Consider the following 14,723-nt stretch of genomic DNA (forward strand, 5'->3'; position numbering starts at 1 on the left):
TGTCTGCCTCTCTATTTGCTGTCCTGTCAGATCCTGCTCTTTTGTCTTCAGCATTCTATGACATAACTCTTTATTCAGTCTCCTTAGATTTATTTTGTAACTCTGTCTTTATGTCTTCTGGCTTGGTTTCTGCTTTCTTTATTCCATTGAAACTGGCCTTAACAAGTAAATTGTTCTCCATTAGCAAAGCTTAAAAGAGAAAGTTTCTGAATTTTTTCATAATGCAGACCAACTCCCTGTTCTTCAAAAATACATACCTTATTTATTTGTATCTAAGATTACATTTTTATTTCTTCCAGTTAGCACAGGGGAAAGAAGCCCTTTGTCTTAGATTCACGTACAGAGTGGCATTTAGGGTTGGGAGAAGGGGCAGGCAGCTGCTATAACTTTGACTCTGGCCCTGAGCCTGGATCAGGGCCATAGTCAGACCTTCCTCAGCTGCCCTCTACTTGCCCTCCTCAGCTTCTGTTCCACTTCCTCCCCCCTTTACTGTCAGGCACAGTTTGGCTCTGGCATGGGCTGGATTCTTTCCCAAATACAGAGTACCTGGAAACTATGTACCATGCCCAGCTAGTGCTGACACGGCTGCCTGGCCTCTGCCTGCCCAGTCAGCAGTGCCAAGATGGCTCCATGGTCGGCAGGGGCTGCACTTCTACTTCACAGATTTCATAGACATTTGGGCTGGAAGGGACCCCGGCGGATCACGGAGTCCAGCCCCCTGCCCCAGGGGCAGGAAGTCAGCAGGGATCATAGGATCCCAGCAAGATAAGCATGCAGATGTGTCTTGAAGGCATTCAGAGTGGGTGCTTGAACCGCCTCTGGTGGCAGTCTATTCCAAACCTTGGAGGCTTGGACAGTAAAAAAGTTCTTTCTTATGTCCAGCCTGAATTGGTCACGGCAGAGTTTGTGACCATTTGATCTTGTCATCTCTTGGGGTGCTCTGGTGAACAGACGTTCCTCTAGATCCTGATGAGCACTCCTGATAAACTGTGCTCTGGGGGGGAGGGGCAGGGATTGGGGAGCAGGTGGGAAGAGGCAGACATTGTGGGGAAAGGCAGGGGAGGGGCAGAGATTATGGGGAGCTGGGAGTGGGGGTGTGCCTGGGGTGGGGTGGGAGACAGAAGGCTGAAAGGAAAAGGGGAGGGCCAGAGGGCAAGGGGGTCATCTGACTACCACTAGCCACTGCTTTTCCTTCTGTATCAGTGGGGGAAAGGTGACAGCCCTCCAATAATTAGATTCTATACCTGGAAAATTATAACAAATTTATACATTTTCCACATATAGGACCTAATTAATGGGGGGGGGTCTTCTTAAATTAAGGGTCAACTTGGATTTGAGTAAATATGGTAGGTCGTTGTCTTTTTCAATTTCAGTAGTAAAATGTGGCAATTACTGTATGTTCTGTACACAGAAAATACAGTAATACAGCTGAAATACAGAATTTTTTCTGTAATACAGTTGACTCATCCTCCCTTTCCTGCTTAACTAAAAGCTGCAGCTCCTTCTGAAGACTAGTCTCCATGGATGGATCTGTGATTTGAAAAGGGCTGAGAAATCTCCATTGTTGTGAAATAAGGACACTTTTTAAATGAGTATGAAAGCATATGGTGTAATTCAGTGGTGTCCAACCTGTGGGCTGGATCTGACCTGCGACACCATCATCCTGGCTATAAGTTCCCCACAGGTCTAGAAAATTGGTGGCAAGGAGCTGTAGCAGCATTAATTGCTCCCAGAGCTGTGGTAATTAATATTGCCACTGTGTCCCTAACACCAAATATTGAGACTTGTGGGGAGCCCTGTGGTCTAAAAGTCACACTATGGCCAGATTGTGCTTGTGGATTGATCCTTCACTGGATCCAGCACATGGACTGGCCCCATGCCACTTGTTCAGCCAAAAGGCCTGGATTGGTTGAGCACCAGTAGTGTAGTGGAATATGTAGATATTTATTTCGGGGAAAGCAAACCAAAGAGACCATCCCTAGTAGTAGTAGATGGGTCCTTCTCAACCTGAAAGGACGTGGGCAGTGGGGTTCCACAGGGCTCGGTCCTCGGGCCCGCACTGTTCAACATCTTCATCAGCGATTTGGATGAGGGGGTAAAGAGCACCCTGTTCAAATTTGCTGATAACACTAAGATGTGGGGGGACATGGGAACATTGGAAGGATGCAACAGGCTACAGTCAGACCTAGACAGGTTACAAGGGTGGGCGGACAAGAATAGGATGGGTTTCAACACAGACAAGTGCAAGGTGATGCACCTCGGGAGGAACAACCGGCACCATACCTACAGGTTGGGGAACTCCCCTCTTGTCAGCACGGAGGCGGAAAGGGATCTGGGGGTCATCATTGACTCCAAGATGAACTTGGGCCGGCAGTGTGGAGAGGCAGTAAGGAAGGCCAACCGCCCCTTGGCATGCATCCACAGATGCATCTCGAGCAGGTCCAAGGAGGTGATCCTCCCCCTCTATGTGACACTGGTCAGGCCGCAGCTGGAGTACTGCGTCCAGTTCTGGGCGCTGCACTTCAAGAGGGATGTCGACAGCATGGAGAGGGTCCAGAGGAGGCCACTCGTATGATCAGGGGACAGCAGGGCAGGCCCTATGAGGAGAGGCTTTGGGACCTGAACCTGTTCAGCCTCCAAAAGAGAAGGCTGAGGGGGGATCTTGTGGCCTGTTATAAACTAGTCAGGGGGGATCAGCAGGCATTGGGGAAGTCACTGTTTCCCCGAGCACTGCCAGGAGTGACCAGGAATAACGGTCACAAGCTGGCAGAAGGTAGGTTTAGGTTAGATATCAGAAGGCGCTACTTCACAGTCAGGGTGGCTAGGATCTGGAACCAGCTTCCAAGAGAAGTGGTGCAGGCTCCTACCCTGGGGGTTTTTAAGAGGAGGTTAGATGAACATCTTGTTGGGGTCGTGTGACCCCAGTATTCTTTCCTGCCATGGCAGGGGGTCGGACTAGATGATCTGCTCAGGTCTCTTCCGACCCTACAAACTATGAAACTATAAATGTTATTTACAAGCGACTTTAATGAAATGATGATATAAAAGAAAAACACCCCAAGATTGCAGTCATCTTTGAGGAAAAAAGCCTAATTTCATAATGGCTCCTTCTTTTGTGGAGCCTCAGACCTTGAAAATCCTAAGCATCTCATAATATTGGTCCTAGAGGAAACAAAGTACCTTTTTAAAAATATAAATAATATGAAAAATCATAGTCTCCTAAGTCAACTAGGGAATGAAGAAGATTTGTTATTTAAACTAGTTATAAAATTACTTCAGTGTTTCATTTTTATCTCAAGTGTACCCATCACTGGAAATTATATTATAATTGTTTATTATCAGGGATAATGTTTTTAATTACTGACTTTCAGTTTCTGTATAGTTACACTGTAGTTTTGAATTCTGCAAAATACAGGGCTCTCAACTTTGTTTCCATGTTTAAATTACTGTTGACATGAGTTTGAGTTTCCATTGTAATCTAGGATCACACAACGTAGTCTAAAACACTTAAGGTAAATACCATATTTACTTAAATATAAGATGGAAATTTTCCCCACACTCAACATAGGGGGGAAAAAGCTCTTCATCTCAAATTCACATACAAGGAAACTTCATTAAATACATTGATAGAGTATTTAGAAAAAAGCAGTATAGGCTAAGTAATGGAAACTAACCACGAAGTTGATTAAATACAGACAATACTGGGGATGACTATAGAATATATGGGCCATGTTAAGTAAACATACTAACGGGAGCCTACCACAAGGATAAGTTAGTGCCCGTTATACTCAGTTCCCTCAGCACTGACTCTTCTTCAAGCCATGGTGAGCCACTGCATTGAATACATTTCAAATTCCTCAATACTCTCAGAGCTGAGCTGTTTTTCTTTCCCATTTTCAGTGTTTCCTGTTTCGTCACTGACCTTCAATATATGGCAGACATCACCACCAAACTGGGCCCCAAACAGTTCACCCAGAAGCCCTCTGTTGCCCCCTCTCTGTCTGTTGCATATGATTAGTGCGGTCCTGCCCTCCATGAGGTGGAGCTGGACCAGGTTGCCTTGTGCCTCACCTGCCTGTAATTTTTTCAGAGGATTCCAGGACTTTTGATGGGAACATCTGGTTTTAGTCTTGAATGGGGACAGGGGAGGAGGGGTGGTTAATTAGCACATGGATCCTTTGCGAAGATATCTAGAGTATACACATGTACTAAACAGTACTGAGCTGTGGGATCACCATGGCTTGAAATGGTGTTGATTATGGTGGGGCCCAGCCCATTGAACTATATGGTAAATCATGAGTCTTTTGGCTTTGGACCAATAGCATGCATAGTTTGTACTATATATAAGCAGCTGCCAAAGTGCTTCTTAAAAGTGTGTTTGTAGAGTACCTGTGCTAAAACTTGCAGCAGTTTTAGGTTAGGTTAAGGTTAAATGCATCAATTCTGGATCAACTAAGTCTATGGGTACCCATAGTAATTTGCCTATATGCAGTTTGCCTATATGCAAATTATCACTCTCAAAGTCAGTTTTTCAAATTTGCTCCTCACTTTCATGTGCTCAGGGACAGCACGGCCTGACAGTAAGGCGGGGAGGGGCTGCAGGGGGAAGAAGTTGGGGAGCAGAGGGCAGGGGGAGTTTCTGATGTCCTGCCAAATTTACTTTCCCTGCTGTAGCAGTGGGAGGAGAACAAATTCAAGGCAAACCTCCAATAATTAATTTCTATAGTGGGAAAATGATAAGAAATTTATCATTTTTTCCATATATAGAATCTGATGGGGGGAGGGGCATTCGTGTAAATATGGTATCTGGAACCATGAACGTTTTCTCTTAGTAATGTAGCTTAGAACCTATAGTGTTTGATATTTGGACACGCACAAATTTAAACGTACCTTTTAAAAATAAATTCTTATGAGGATAAAGCAACTAAGATTCTTCCTCTGTTTCATGTAGATTTATGGTATCTATACATGACTGTGTTAAGTAAGAATATTTTTTCCTTACTTCAGAAAATGGAAAATCCTGATGAACTGGCAGAACTTATAAACATGAATCTTGCACAGCTTTGCTCTCTCCTCATGGCTCTGTGGGGGCAGTTTCTAGAGGTCATTACCTTACAAGAGGAAGTCACATCATTGCTAGCACAAGAACATCATGCGTTAAGGGTGAGCCTTGAATCTGTCATTATACAGAACAAATTCATATTCTTTTTTATGACACTTTCTACTGAAAATTGTTAGGTCTTCATAAGATAAAACATTCTAATTTCTCTGCTGTATTTGTGAAAATCAGAGAAGTGAAATGTTTAGAGTAATTCCTGTACTGTATTAATAATTGTATATTAGCTATATTATTGATGCTTCTTGGTGCTTATGTTCATTGCAGAGCTGGAATTCATTACATTTCTGAATAAGTAACACATGAAGACACATTATATAGATATATAAAGGCTGTTCTTGGTAGCCATAAATACAGTGTGTATATTTCAAGTGTATATTTCTTATGGAATGACAATATCCTTAATATCTTGAAAAGAAAGGTTGTTGTGGAGGGAATCTTGAAATAGGGAAAAAAAAAATTAGAGCGAGAAAGTGCAAGCGAGAGCACAACCTGAATTAAAAAAAAAAGCTGTCTTGAGCTTACTTCTGGGAAAACCAATGAATGCTGTTTGGCAGAGTGAAGTATTTTCCAGACTTACTGAAAAGTCTGCACCATCAAATAAGTATTTTCATGCCTTTATCATGTCTGTGGCTACATGCTATACACACCTGGAAGCTGCCACTTATACACACTTTGCACCTGGCCTATTCAATGGCTCTGGCTGGTGAGAACATATGATGCCAGTGCTTTGTACGTTATATTAGCTACTTACCGAAACCAGGGTTACTTTTGAAATGCTACTTGGTTGGTCTGGGATCCAGCTGTCTTAAGGACATTTCTCTTCAGGCCCTGGATCAGACTGGTATAATCAGAGATCTGGGTTTTCCATTTCTCATGGGAAAGTGAGAAAAAACATGGGATTTTTCATTTTAATGGAGAAACAAGTGGATGTTCCACTTTTGCAAAGAGCTCTTTGCAGGCTGGAGAGACCACGAGGAGGGCGGTCAGGCTGTGGGCACTATGTGCATGTGTGCACTCACACATACCCACACAGACGCACAGCTGCCAGGCAGCCTAGAGAACAGCTTCCGCAGATAAGTCTGGTGGGAGGGAGGAGGGATTGAGGCCCCCACAGGGAGGGAGGGAGGGAGGGAGTTGGGCAACCTGGGGCTGATGCTGCTGCCCAACCTAGGCGGTGCATGGAGCTTGGGCCCCTGGGCCAGAATGCGCAGCCACAGGGGCCTGATGGGGAGCAGGACAGAGCCATGGGCAGCTGGTCCATGGGGTGGGGGAGTGGGGCTGGCTCCTTTCTGCTACGTGCACTCCCAGGAGGGGCATGGGGGGCATGTGCCCCCTAGATTTTGTGTGTGGGGCAGGTGCAGGCTGACCACTGGGGGTTCGGGGCTTCCTGCTCTGCTACCCTCCACCCAGGGCTTCTGCAGCCCAGCAGGCTGGATCTTACATGGCAGGGCAGAGCGGGGCCAGGTGGGGAAGCTTGATGCTGCCACCACTGGGAGTCCCGTGCTACCCTGGAAAGTCTCCGCCTACCAACCCAGCAGGAGTGGCGGCGCGGAATTGTGCCTGTCACTGCTGTTGGGCAGACAAGGGGCTCCTTGCCATGACAACATGGAGCTCCCAGCAGCAGCAACTAGCTTCCCTTCCAAGTCTTGCTCTGCCCTGCTTTGCCAGGTACCACCTGCTGGTCTGCAGAGGTCCTAGGAGGAGAGCAGCAGGGCAGGGAGACCTGAACCCTCAGTGGTGAGCCTGTACCTGCCCCCACTCCATCCCCAAGGGCTCTGCTCCAGCCACACCACCCATCGGGGGGGGGGAGGCCTGCCCCATGTTCTGCTTTGCCACAGGAGCCAGGGCTCAAATGTTGCTGCAGGTGTGGGGCAGGGGGCTGCAGACCCAGGTCCCTGGCCCTGTACCTGTGGCAGCTGGGGCCTCCTGTGGCAGGGCTGGGAAGATGCTGGGGGGCTGTGGGTAGGGAATGAGGGGCCTGGACCTGTGTCCTGGTGAGTGAAAGGGAAACTCTGATTTTTAAATGATTAAAAACCTAAAATCAAATGCCTAAATTTATAGGTACTTAAATTTTATTTTATAGTGAGTGAGGCACTGATAGGCTTCCAAATTGTTTTAAAGTTGTAAATATATCAATAAAACATTGTGTTCAGTTGATGCCTATATGTATAGTAGGATTTCATTTTAATTGCGGATTTTGGTGTTTTTAATTAGAGCATTTGTGGATTTTTAATCAGAGAATTTGCGATTTTAAAATGGAGAAAACCAGGTTCCCTGGTCATAATCTGTGACTTTTATAGATGTTTTGACAGAGTCTGCATCAGGAGTTGAGTTGGTACATTACTGGCTTGCTGAAGGGTTTATGTGGAATTTTTTTTCCCCTCAAGGGGAGACCATAGTTATGGACGGATAGTGTATTTGTAGTGCTTCAGATACTTTAAAAGCTCTATAAAAATGAAGGAGCAGAGTACACAGCATCATACGCACTACAGATTGACTTCAACTGTGAACCTTCGTCTTTCAGAAGTAATGGAAAACTGGTTACTTTAGGGTAGTTATTTCATGAGTAATTGGGTAGTGTTGCCTAATTTTCTTATATTGCCTCCCATCATTGTAGTCTGAGCACCTGCTATATGAAAGAAACCACAATAGCAAGGATCCTCTAAGATGGAGGATCCTCTGCAGATGGATGTAAAAGAGAAGCTTTTCTTTGTCAGTAGTATTTGTATGAGCGTCCAAATCCTACATTGGTATTTACAGAAGTGTGCACAGAATACAACTACAGAAACAGAAATTCTGTTTTCTTTTCAAGCTCCAATGTTAAAGATAAAATCATTGCCCAAAATAAAAACAAGCTATGCTATAGTGTAATAATTTAAATGAATATTAATGTAAACTTGATTTTTCTCTCTAGGCCTGAGTTCTTTTAATAAACTAAATATTGGCACTTATTAACTCTGTTATGCTTGTGAAGACTATCCCTTTCCCTTACAGCTTCCCACTCTACTGTGAAGCCCCACAAAGTTGGTGTAAAAGCTCCCCACTTTTTTGTTAATTCTCTCATAGAATTTTACAGCTTTTTTTATTTTTTCAACCCCTAATATGTCCATTTAGATGCATGCTTTCCTTTGTTTTAAGCAAACTATGTAGTGTCCTAGGAAGTCACTTGATCCTACATGGACTTATCTGAGGCTCTAGCATAAATCCTCTCACTGCTGTGATGTGACAGCGGAATGGGAATTACAGATTTTAGAAGCAGTAGGGTCTTGGTATTTGTTATGCCTGCACGGAAAGCAGAATTATATTTTTGTTAAATGCAAGCTGCTATTTTATTGCAGCTTAAGAGGGAGCACCAAGAACTGCTTTTAGGGATACCATTTTGTGTACTCTGTACAGCCCCAGTAAAGTTGCATTTCAGTATTCTGACTTTTGTGGATTCTGTTTAACTGTAAAGTAGCATGTTCTTATTTTTAGTGTTGCTTTTACATTTTTCTCTTATTAAAAAAATAAAGTAAATATTCTTAATGTAAAAGATTTTAGAAGGGGACTGGAAAACAGGCAGTTCCTGTTTCTGTCATTGAGTCCAGTCCTGCAATTCTTACTGAGCAAAAATTTCTGCAGGCAGAATCTTACTTCACTCTTCATGTCCAAATATCAATTACCCAGCCACTGAAGTCCTATTTTTGCCACTCACACAGTTTGCCATCCTACTCCATATACAGTATGGACACGTGAACATTTATGTGGCTACCAGGCATGCAGAGTAGGCTGAGCTCTGTCTGGGCGGGTACATAGCTGCATATATGTGTACTTAAGCACAAACCCCAAAACTATGGCTTGGAGTGACAGGTTCGGGTATTTGCCCTCCCCAGATTCTGGGCCCCTTAATGGTCAGACTGGCTTGTCTGTGTTCCCCAATGTTCTCTACCTCCTATCTGTCGCCTGTCTGTGTCATGACTTGCTGCTAAATCTATAAAAGGGGAAGCTGCCTTCAAAAGCTGGAGTGGCCCATTCCTTGGTGCCTCTTAGCTCTCTGTTTTTCACTCTGCTGGTGTACTCCCTATTTAAGAGAACCTTAGGGGCTAGAATTGTGACTTCCAGCTGCCCTCATAGTTATGCCTGTGCTTTACAGATGTCAGTCAGTATTTGGAGGCTGGGAGGGGAGCCCTGGCCCTGACTCAGCACTTGGCTCCTTAGGCCTTGAGCCTTTGTTGAGGCTTACACCTTCCTGGCTTTAGTCCCTTTTCTGTAGCTGGACCCCCAGCCCTGGTCTACTGTCTTGCCCTCTAGGCCTCTGGCCCTTGTCTCTTGCGGTAGTCCCTAGGGTACCCAACCCTGGCTAGGCAGCTTGTATGCTGCTGTGCCCATGGGGTTCTCTGTGCTGGGTAGTGATGTAAATATTGATTTAAATAAAAGTCAGGCTCGAGGATGGAGACTGGTGCAGTGGTGCTGGTCTCCAGCCTGTGGCTTTGCGAAGTTAAGGAAGCAGGGTGCTGAGCCCCAGGTCATGGAGAAAGGACTGCATCCACCCTGCCGGAGCAGTGTGGCAAGCCAGGGACCACCAAGCAGGCAGCACAGCCCAGGAAGCCCTAGGGGGCAGCAGCCAATGAGAGGCTGCAGCCACCAGTGCATGGCTTCCCGGGCCAGCTGCAGCAGCCCAGGGGGAGTGGAGAGGCAGGCAGCCTTGCCATGCCCCACCAGGCAGGCAGCAGCCAACAAGGGATTTTACCAGCCCACTGCAGCCTCTGGCATGCTGCAAAGGAGAGAGCAAGCAACTCCTCTCCTCTCCTCCCTCCCTCCGGTAGCCTAGCTATTAGGTACTAATCACCCCTCCTCTCTTCCCTTCCCCTCCTCTTTGCCACCTTCCTGTTCCTACTGGGGCATCTCGGGGCTTCCCTTCCCAAACTGAGCCTGTCCCCAGGCTAAATGATAACTGGTAAGCAAGAGCCCATTATCACTCAGCTGATTGGTTAAACAATTAGTCATTTAGCTGTTCACATCCCTAATGCTGGGTGCCTCTCAGGTTACCCTGTGGCCTCCATACTACCCCGTAGCACCCAGTCATGTGGTCTCAAACCTAAGCATAACAGAAATGTAGTCAAACGGCTTCCCACTAAAGTTCATCCCTACTGTGGGTCAGTACCCCTTAGCTGCCATGGTCTCACTTTTGTGGGTAGCTTAGGTGTCCATGGGTCTGTTTTCTGCAGCCAGCTTCTTCGGGAGCTCCTCTCCTTGCTGCATGCAGAGTCAGACTACCCGTTCTGGCTCATGCCTTGGGTTTATATGCCTTGAAGCCCCACCCCTTCCTGTCATGTGGCTCCCCAGCCAAACACCACAGTTTTCCCTTTAAGGGCTGGCCTGTTTTCCTCTACTACAGCCTAGCCTGCTGTATACTCTTAAAGTAACAGAAGTCTCTGGCTTCCTATTACACTTGGCAAAAATGAGGAGGGCCCTTCTGTGCTTTCACCACATAGTCTAGTAGGTAGAACACTTGCTTAGGGAACTGGAAACTCTTTCCCTCATCAGAGGGGGGTTGAACCTACATCTCTCTGGCTTCCCAACGAAGTGCTCTAACTAGCATGTCACAGATTTGGCATTATTCAGGCACTTTGGTAGAAAGCCAGAAAGTGAGGGGGCCTAGAATCTAGACCTCCTGTTTCTTGGAGGACTGCCCTAAGCACTAGGCTCTTGGACTAAAGATACGGAGGGTCCTTTTCTTCCTTCTTCTCTTACTCCTGCAGCATGTAACAGCTGCCAGTTATGGGGTTTTGCCAAGTACAGTTTTGTGACACCTGGGGGCAGGTGTTTTATGCTCAGTTGCTGTGTGGATGCTTATTCTATGTCGTTTATGTAGAATAGGAGTACAGGCTGTCCAGAAATACCAAAAGTGGCAGTTACATGATTAACTGCCTTTGGGGCAGATCAAGTGAATCAGGATTCTTCCCTTAATGGCCTTTTTTCCTCCTGAAAGTAGTTTCTAGCAAGTTTGAGAGAAACATTTAAATGTGAAAATTTGCTTGTGAAAACTGCAGAAAATTTGGGTGTTTTAAGAGCTGATGGTGTTTCTGTTTTTGACTTTTATAAAACTTGACTAGTGTTTGAAATTGCCAGTTTTTTTAAAGGCTTCTTATAGCATGCTACAGACCAACAGGCAAGTGTCTGCACGGTATTTTTAAGTGTTATGGTAGCTGGAAATACCCACAGTACTTTGGATTCATTGTTTTGAAGCAGAAAGATGGCACCTTTGTAGCTAAATTCATGTCTAAATATAATTTTGAAGTCAGTATTTTTTCAAATGTATTGATTTTTAGCAGAAAACCAAACTTTTCAATTTTTAAATGTACCTGCAGGAATATATACTCTGGAGATGTTAAACCCAGGCTTGCAGCAGCAAAGTGAGATGGAAGAATGTTTTACCTACCATGTAGGTTCCTGTAGAGGGGGGACACATTATATTCTGCTTTTCTAAATTAGCTGCTGTGTCCTTGAAGGTGCCCTTTTTTACAGTTTATATAAATAGAGCTGGACTAATTTACCTGTTTAAAAATGTCTTGCAGGTATTTGTAAAACTAATTTAAACATTTTTTAAATATTCGTAGGATGGGATCCACCTAAATACCACCAGCTGCAAAGGAAATGAATGACATAAGTCATCTTAAACTTATCTTTGTCTTAATTTTAGGCTTACAATGTCAGATTGCTAGTTCAACAATAGTCCAGTATAGACTGGATAACACAACTTTAACTAGGAAATCCATCTGGAGCCAATTTACAGGAGGTTAGTTAAGTGGGTAGTTTGCAAGTATGTTTTATTGTATTCAGTACTGAAAGGTACTCACTGTGCCAACCAATGCCTTTTAATTTAATTTAACGCCCCCCAATCCTCCCCTCCCCACCCCCCCAAAACCCTATTTACCTGACTCCCTGTAGGTTGGCTGCAGGATCCAGCTGGGAATTCTGATGTTACACTCAATGAAAGCATATGTCCTTCATTGTTCAGATAATCTCAGAACAGGTGCCCGTGACTCATGACTTGAGGACCCTCAAAATTAAAAAGAAATAGTAATTTATGAGTATTGATTTTTACAGACTATTTGACCACTTAAGACCTCATTCTGGAAGGTACACTATAACATTTCATGTTGTATATTAAATATTCCTTTGAGCCTCTATACCATGAGGCCCATGAGAGCTTTTTCTGCAAATACAGGGATGCTCAATCCCTGACCTGTGTACCAGATCTGGCCCATGGAACAATATCATCTGGCCCCAGAGTTTCCAAAAGGTCCAGAAACTTGACAGTAGGGGAGCAATGGCATCATTTGTTGCCCCCCCAGATGCCAGATTTCCAGGCACATGGGGTCTAGTAATATGCTTCTGAATCTGGGTATACAGGCTGCATCCACACATGAAGTGGATGTTTGGTTCCCTAGGGACAATTAGCAGCAGTACACTTTGTGCTGCCATTAGTTGTCCCTGGAGAACACCCATGCCACACACCCTCTGGCATGTGGCAGGTTACCCAGAGGTAGTAGGGAAGGCTGGGGCCAGCACTGGGTCCTGGGGGCTTCCTGGGGCTGTAGCAGCTGCAATTCTGCTGCATGGAGGTTGGCTGGCAGCCGCAGCACAGTTCCAGGTGGCCCAGCTCCACTTTTGAGCGGCACATGCTGCCTGCAAGTGTGCCGCTCTGCTTTTTCTCTCTGGGTGTTTTTGACACCTGGATATCCAGGGGTCAAAAAACCCCTCTGTGCTGCTCCCATGCAATGCAGAGAACAACTGTGAACATGCATTATATGACATTGCAAACATGTCTGCGGCATCATATACTGCACAGCTGTGCTCATCTGGATTCAGCCACGGGGTCCAGCCAGTGATCTGGATCATACCTGTAGACTAGCCCTATATGCTGACCCCACGTGGGATCCAGCCTACAGACCAATCCCACATCTCTTATCCAGCCTGTGGTGCTGGCAGCTTAGGGGCCACTCTGTTAGAGGGCTTTCAGTGAGAAGTAGTTTCACTTGAGATTTGATTGCTACATATTTAGTGGTGCAGACTTTTTGACTTCAGGCTGTTAATGAATTTACTTGTGATATGGGAATTCTTCTGTTTGTCATCTTTGGAAAATCTATGTCTACTCATTGCATCAAGTTTTTTGCAGTGTCTAATATTTTTATCTCCTGAGCCATCCATATATTATGTGAATTTGATATGCTACTTGTTAATGGGCTCTACCAAATGATGCATCTTTTCTAATATTATCATTTTTATATTTATAGACAATACCTTCTGCAGGGAATCATTTCTTCCATTATACTGGCTGTTTTCTCTTGTACTGTGTTTTGTGTGGCATTATATAAGACAGCTGAGTCTATTTATTATGTGCATTTTCTGTCTTTGTAATGTAATAAATATTTATGAAGCTGGATTGTTATTGTTTGACATATTCAGCACATAATAACATTTTATTTTTAAAATATTTGCTTTGAGATATTTTCCTTCCCTGAGAGGTTGCACGAGATTTTGATTATTGCATTAAAAATGGAGAATATAATTATAAGGAAGAAAGTTTGTATACATTATATAGCTAATGATGCTTCAGTTAAATAGTAGGTTATATGAAATGTATGTTTTTAAGTTAGTGTTTTATGTCATAAATTAACCAATATAGCATATGAGCGTTCTGTGATGAGAAATCTTTGTTCTAGAGTGACCTCTTCTGGCAGGCCTGAACATATTACCCTGAAATTATTTAATCCAGACAGATAGATTCTTCATTAAAATACTAAAAAAAAGGTTAATGATTTCAAATACATTGTTGCTACCAATGAGGAGATAGTCTATTTGCCACAATGATACATGTTTTTTAAAAAAGCCCCTTCCTGCTCTTCCCACCCCCCAACTTTTTTTTTGGAGAACCATAAGCACTAGTGTTTATAAAACACTTCATAGTTAGACTTCTCCTGTCAAATAATCTCAAATTATAGTGGTAGGTTCATTGCTATCAACAAGCATGTAGGTATCATCTACAAAATGAGCTGGTCATTTTTTTACTTCTGCATAAACTGTTGGGACTAACCTGATACTGTTGTGTCTGTAGTCTGTACATAGTCTGAGCGCTGATTAGACATAGACACTGGATTCCATTGTATCCCTAAATGTTAATTATTTTAGGTCAAGTATGTAGCAGTTTAGTGAAGCTTTCCTGTGGCATTATATCCTGAGAACTCTGATGTCCTTGACCTAACTCCTTTCATAAAAGCTTCAGTTAACTTGCTGTGTGTACTACACAAAACAAAACTCTCCCTTCTCTTGCTGCTAAGGTACAACCTCAGATAAGTAGGTGATAGGATCCTAAGGTTCCCTCAACTTGCTAATCCCAACTGCATTGTATGAAAGTTGATTGGCAACTGAGCTACAGCTCTAATTTTTCTCAGTATGGGTTATTCTATGGGTGTTGCATTACAAAACTTCCTTTTATTAATTGGGAAGAATTCCAGTATTTGTTTTGTATTATTACTTGGTTTTTCAGGATCCTTTAATTCCTTATTTTAAGGAAGCAAGGAATATCAAATATATATTGCTGATGTCTGAAAAATATTTA

The 14,723-nt window shown here is 44.0% G+C and overlaps 1 protein-coding gene across 4 annotated transcripts in view; it reads left to right on the forward strand.

Moving 5' to 3' along the window:
* FAM135A (family with sequence similarity 135 member A) overlaps nt 1-14,723 on the forward strand; it is a 141,715-nt gene that overhangs the window by 84,937 nt on the left and 42,055 nt on the right. For all 4 annotated transcript variants that reach the window (XR_016440409.1, XM_090034664.1, XM_090034657.1 and 1 more), the window contains one exon: nt 5,008-5,163. Coding sequence is in view for 3 of the 4 variants with exons in the window: in XM_090034664.1 (XP_089890790.1) it covers nt 5,008-5,163 (156 nt within the window). In the remaining variant the exon portion in view is untranslated. The remainder of the gene's footprint in view (nt 1-5,007; nt 5,164-14,723) is intronic.

Source organism: Crocodylus siamensis, chromosome 1 (genome assembly GCF_052110815.1).
Source record: "Crocodylus siamensis isolate JL-2025a chromosome 1, ASM5211081v1, whole genome shotgun sequence".
Lineage (NCBI taxonomy): Eukaryota > Metazoa > Chordata > Crocodylia > Crocodylidae > Crocodylus > Crocodylus siamensis.